This window comes from Austrofundulus limnaeus, unplaced genomic scaffold, assembly GCF_001266775.1.
Source record: "Austrofundulus limnaeus strain Quisiro unplaced genomic scaffold, Austrofundulus_limnaeus-1.0 Scaffold146, whole genome shotgun sequence".
NCBI classification, from domain to species: Eukaryota; Metazoa; Chordata; class Actinopteri; order Cyprinodontiformes; family Rivulidae; genus Austrofundulus; species Austrofundulus limnaeus.
The window spans coordinates 466,956-471,622 of record NW_013952548.1 but is presented as its reverse complement, the minus strand read 5'-3'; the positions used below and the strand labels follow the sequence as shown (position 1 = coordinate 471,622).

General features: G+C 37.0%; 1 protein-coding gene across 1 annotated transcript in view; it reads left to right on the top strand.

Annotated features, from left to right (window-relative positions):
• lrp1bb (low density lipoprotein receptor-related protein 1Bb) overlaps positions 1-4,667 on the top strand; it is a gene marked incomplete in the record, with an annotated part of 232,866 nt that overhangs the window by 165,688 nt on the left and 62,511 nt on the right. The window contains 7 exon segments of the mRNA XM_014016494.1: positions 120-319; positions 560-748; positions 876-1,024; positions 1,281-1,374; positions 2,049-2,165; positions 2,504-2,623; positions 4,121-4,240. Of these exon segments, the coding sequence (XP_013871948.1) occupies positions 120-319; positions 560-748; positions 876-1,024; positions 1,281-1,374; positions 2,049-2,165; positions 2,504-2,623; positions 4,121-4,240 (989 nt within the window).

Below are 4,667 nucleotides of genomic sequence, written 5' to 3'. Positions count from 1 at the left end.
AAATAATATTTGCTTTAAACCTGAATGAAATGAAACTTGCAATCAATTGATTATTTTTATTTTAAAACATGTTTCTACTCTACTCATAGCTTTTTAAACTGTGCAATATTTTCAATTAGGTATGTGTTCTGGGTAGACTGCTGTGAACCTCCTCACATCGGGCGTATAGGCATGGATGGCCGAGGGCAAATGGTTATCATTGACACTGAGATCTATAGTCCCACCGCTCTCACTATCGATTATACCAACAAGAGACTTTACTGGGCAGACGATAACCACATCCTGTTTGCCAACATGGATGGCACCCAGAGACGGAAAGGTGACACCACATTGTGTTCCACGATTCAACAATGTTCCGCTGGATATAAATACATGACATTTATCATGGAATTTTAACATAATAGTGTTAGCATGACATTTTTATGGCACTGACTTTGTACGAGTGCTGACTTTATTAGACCCAATGGGGAAATTAAGAATGACAATAATCCACACCTCAAATTCTCCTGACTATATTGAAGGAGGCATTTTTTTTACTGAATACAATGTTTTATTTCAGTGTCCTATGATCACATCCAAGGAGTAATGGCACTAACTTTGTTTGAGGACTTTGTGTATTGGACGGATGGGAAGTCCAAATCATTGAGACGTGCTCACAAGACCACCGGCGCCCAAGGGATTGAGCTCCTCAACTCCTGGCAGGCCATCAAATCAATCAAGGTCTACCACTCCCTCCGCCAACCTGAAGGTATGAAGTCTATCAGGCATTGGTGATTGTCATATCCTCCTAAACCAACCTGTACTTTGAGCCTCTTTTTTTTAATTTGAAGAAGAAAATTGTTTGTGTCATGCAGTTCTTTTTCTATTCCACCCAGTGCCCAAGCACCAGTGCCAGATTGCCAATGGTGGATGCAGCCACTTATGTCTTCTTTCCCCTGGTGGGGAACACAAATGTGCCTGTCCCACAAATTTTTACTTAGCTGCTGACAATAAAACCTGTCTCTCCAACTGCACTTCCAGTCAGGTCAGAGCCATTTTTCTTCCCTCCCACGTCTACACTTACTGTGATCATCTTGTTTGCTCCTCCGGTCTGATCACTACTGTTCCCCTGAAGGCAAATTGCTTTACTTTCATAGTCTGTTCTTTTCTGACATGAGGGGCGTAGAAAATGTTTGTGTATTGATTGCAACTCTAGCTTTGAAGAATGCTGAAGTTTAAGCAGACTGTCAAGCACAACTGATGACCCTTTTCCTTTCGTTTTCGTTTTCATTTGAACACAGTTCCGCTGTGGGACAGATGAGTGTATTCCTTTTTGGTGGAAGTGCGACACAGTCGATGACTGTGGGGATGGCTCAGACGAACCTTCYGATTGCCGTACGTGCCATATTATTTAACACTTGGCTTTGACTTGTAGTGTTTGTAAACTGTATCAACATTTAGTTTGGGAAGATTTTTTGGTAACGCTTTCTTTTACGGTACCCTTATTACCATGTAATTACAAGGTAATAAAAAAGGCAATTAAATGTAATTACTACCTTATTACCATGTAATTATGTGGYAATTAGGGTACAGTTTTACTATGTAATAAATTGTCTGCAGTAATATAGCACTTACCTGCTAATATGTTACAATTCACTATGTAACACCTAAATAARTAGTAGGTAATTTGGACAGTTTTAAAGTTATATTTTATTGCAATTAATCACTAACCCCAAAATGTAGTTGCATTCTTTAGGTTATAAATATAGTGTTGAGTTACTATTGAATAGTAATTTGATTGTAGTTACCCAATAAAAGTAGTTTCAATAACAGTAGTTTTTTTTTTCTTTTTGTACCATAATTACTGCGTGATTACATGGTAATAAGGTAGTAATTACAATTAATTACCATTTTTATTACCTTGTAAATACATGGGAATAAGGGTACCGTAAAAGAAAGCGTTACAGATTTTTTTTTTTTTTTGTTATACGTCTTTGTTTTTGTTTTTGTCTCAAGTTTTTATTACCATTGTTCTAATCCTTCACTGCATAATGTCTCCTTCTGAACAGCGGAATTCAAATGTCAGCCCGGGCGTTTTCAGTGTGGCACCGGTCTCTGTGCTCTTCCTCCCTTTATTTGTGATGGAGAGAATGACTGCGGTGACAACACAGATGAGGCCAACTGTGGTAAGGCGGTCATTAGGTTTCAATGATTTTGCTCATTGAAATTCTGCTTCAGGTTTGCACTTGGTTTTGAGTTAGATGGTGAAATGTCAGTTTTGCCCACCGGATATATTTAAGTTTGACAACAACTCAAATTATGTTCTACTTATAATGAACAATATTCCTAAACGTTTTTGATCATTTGTAGACGACAAATAATCCGCCATCCTGAAAAGAGTTTATCCATTAAATGAACTGATAATGAAGCATTTTATTTGCACATGTCTGACCAATACTCACGATTAAGCTTTATTTTGTTTCTGCCTGTTTTTTTTTTTTTTTTTTTTTTTTTTTACTTTCAGAGACGTACATTTGTCTGTCAGGCCAGTTCAAATGCACCAGGAAACAGAAATGCATTCCTCTTAACCTACGCTGCAATGGTCAGGATGACTGTGGCGATGGAGAGGATGAAACAGACTGCCGTAAGAACCTGCTTTTTTGTTGTCTTCAGCTGCTTTATTTTAGGGGCTATTTAGACATAGGAATGCATTTAGTAAAAATATAAAAGTTTGTTTTGTTTTTCTTTTCATTTTTTGTTTTAGCCATATTTGGTCTCACTCCCCCCGACTCATCCTTCTTCAATTTGTCCCACCATGCAAGCTTTGTACATATAAGCCATGTAAGAAATTGTTCAAATCAAATGTCTGAATAATATGCAGAATCTGAAGACTATCTCACTCAGCCTTTGTGTGGCCCTGGAGGTCTAAAATAAAATGACCCTGAGCTTATATGTCCTTAGACTATTCATAACCTGGTTACACCCCTAGGGTGCGGCCCCTCTTATGTCAGCATTGGTACTGTATGTTGGAAACATAAACAACTATTCTCACACTGCTGTATCGAGCCACATATTAACTAGAGATGTTGATTTTCTACAGTTTAAAATAATGACTAAAACCGATCACAAAGTATAAAACGTAAGGCTGTATCGTAAATTCGGTTAATAAATCACAGAATATCCTTCACCTACATACCTGTTTTTCCACTTAAAGGCCCAGCTGTGATGTTTTGTAATTTTCAGTGCTCCTGTGTGGATTAAAAACATTTCTAGAAAGTATGCCATATTTACCTATTTTTTAAATTGACATATAAGTAGGTTGCTTTGGGGAAAAAATGTTTCTGTGCGGACAAGGCCTTGAGTTTTTCAGATTTTGAAAAGTGCAATCAGTTTACAGGGAGAAGGACAAAAAAAATGTGTTTTTCCAGAAATAAATTCTAATGGACTAAGACAAAACATCTTAACTGTGCTTTTTTCAAAAGAGTCAATCCATGCCTGTGCTTGAACAGCATATAAAACTCCATTAGTATTACATGGGTCTCGTTAAGTATTCAGGATGCAACCCCTGTTATGGCCTGCTGCTGTGAAAAGGGATTGGAAATTGAATCACACAGAGGATAAGAACAGATTTTGTCTGCAGTGATGTAACTCGGTCAGAATATCACACCCCATTCAAGTGTTTCAGACTGCTGTATTTGTCTTCTATATGATTATAGAGGAGGTGAGAGTGAGGGAAGGAGGCTGCAGGAAATCAGGAGTGGAAAGAGAAAAAAAAAGAAAAGAAAAAAAAAACTTTAATTAAAGTGGAACTAATTACTTCAGCCGAACTTCCAGCATGATTGGATGTGGTTTTGAATGCACCTTTGTAATGAACACTGCACAGCTGAAATTAAAAATGCTATTTGAAACAATGTCAAGTTGTATGAAAGTGGCTGCTGCTACCTTGTTATAATATAACACTGGAAATGAGGGCAAAGGAGCTGTTTGAGAGGCATAATTTGCTTTCCCACTGGCTTTTTTGCACCACAGTAACTCTCTGTGATGACTCAGGTCTTTCTGCATATACAGATTTCATCCGGAATGATAAAATATATTACCCCTCTCCTCCACATACATTTGCATTTTTTTTTTCTGAATATAGCTGAAAGCACCTGCTCCCCTGACCAGTTCCAGTGTAAGGCCTCCATGCACTGTATCTCCAAACTCTGGGTTTGTGACGAGGATCCTGACTGCGCCGATGGGTCAGATGAGGCTAACTGTGGTGAGTTATGGGAATCTATTTTATCAGAAATAGCATATATATTATTGCATAAACACAAAATTAATTTGACTTAATGCTACACTTGGCTTCATTCTGGTGCAAAGTAATTCATTATTATTTTTATTTTTTATTTGCTTTCACTAACTCTTTTTTTTCTTTCTTTTTTAGTGGCTTTCACTAACTCTTAATATCTGAGTGCAAATTTAGTGAAGACCAAATGTTCTTCAGCCACACATAAAGCTGCAGGGTAGTGTAAAYACTATATTAGGTGTTTGTTTATTTAATATGCCTTTATTTAAAGTTAGATAAATGAAACTATTAACATATTAACATCAGTATTTTAAGACATCTCGTCATTTTTATTATATTTTTCTGACATTTAGCTATTTTTCCAATAGTTTTTCTTCTGCCCTTAATCTGATTGATC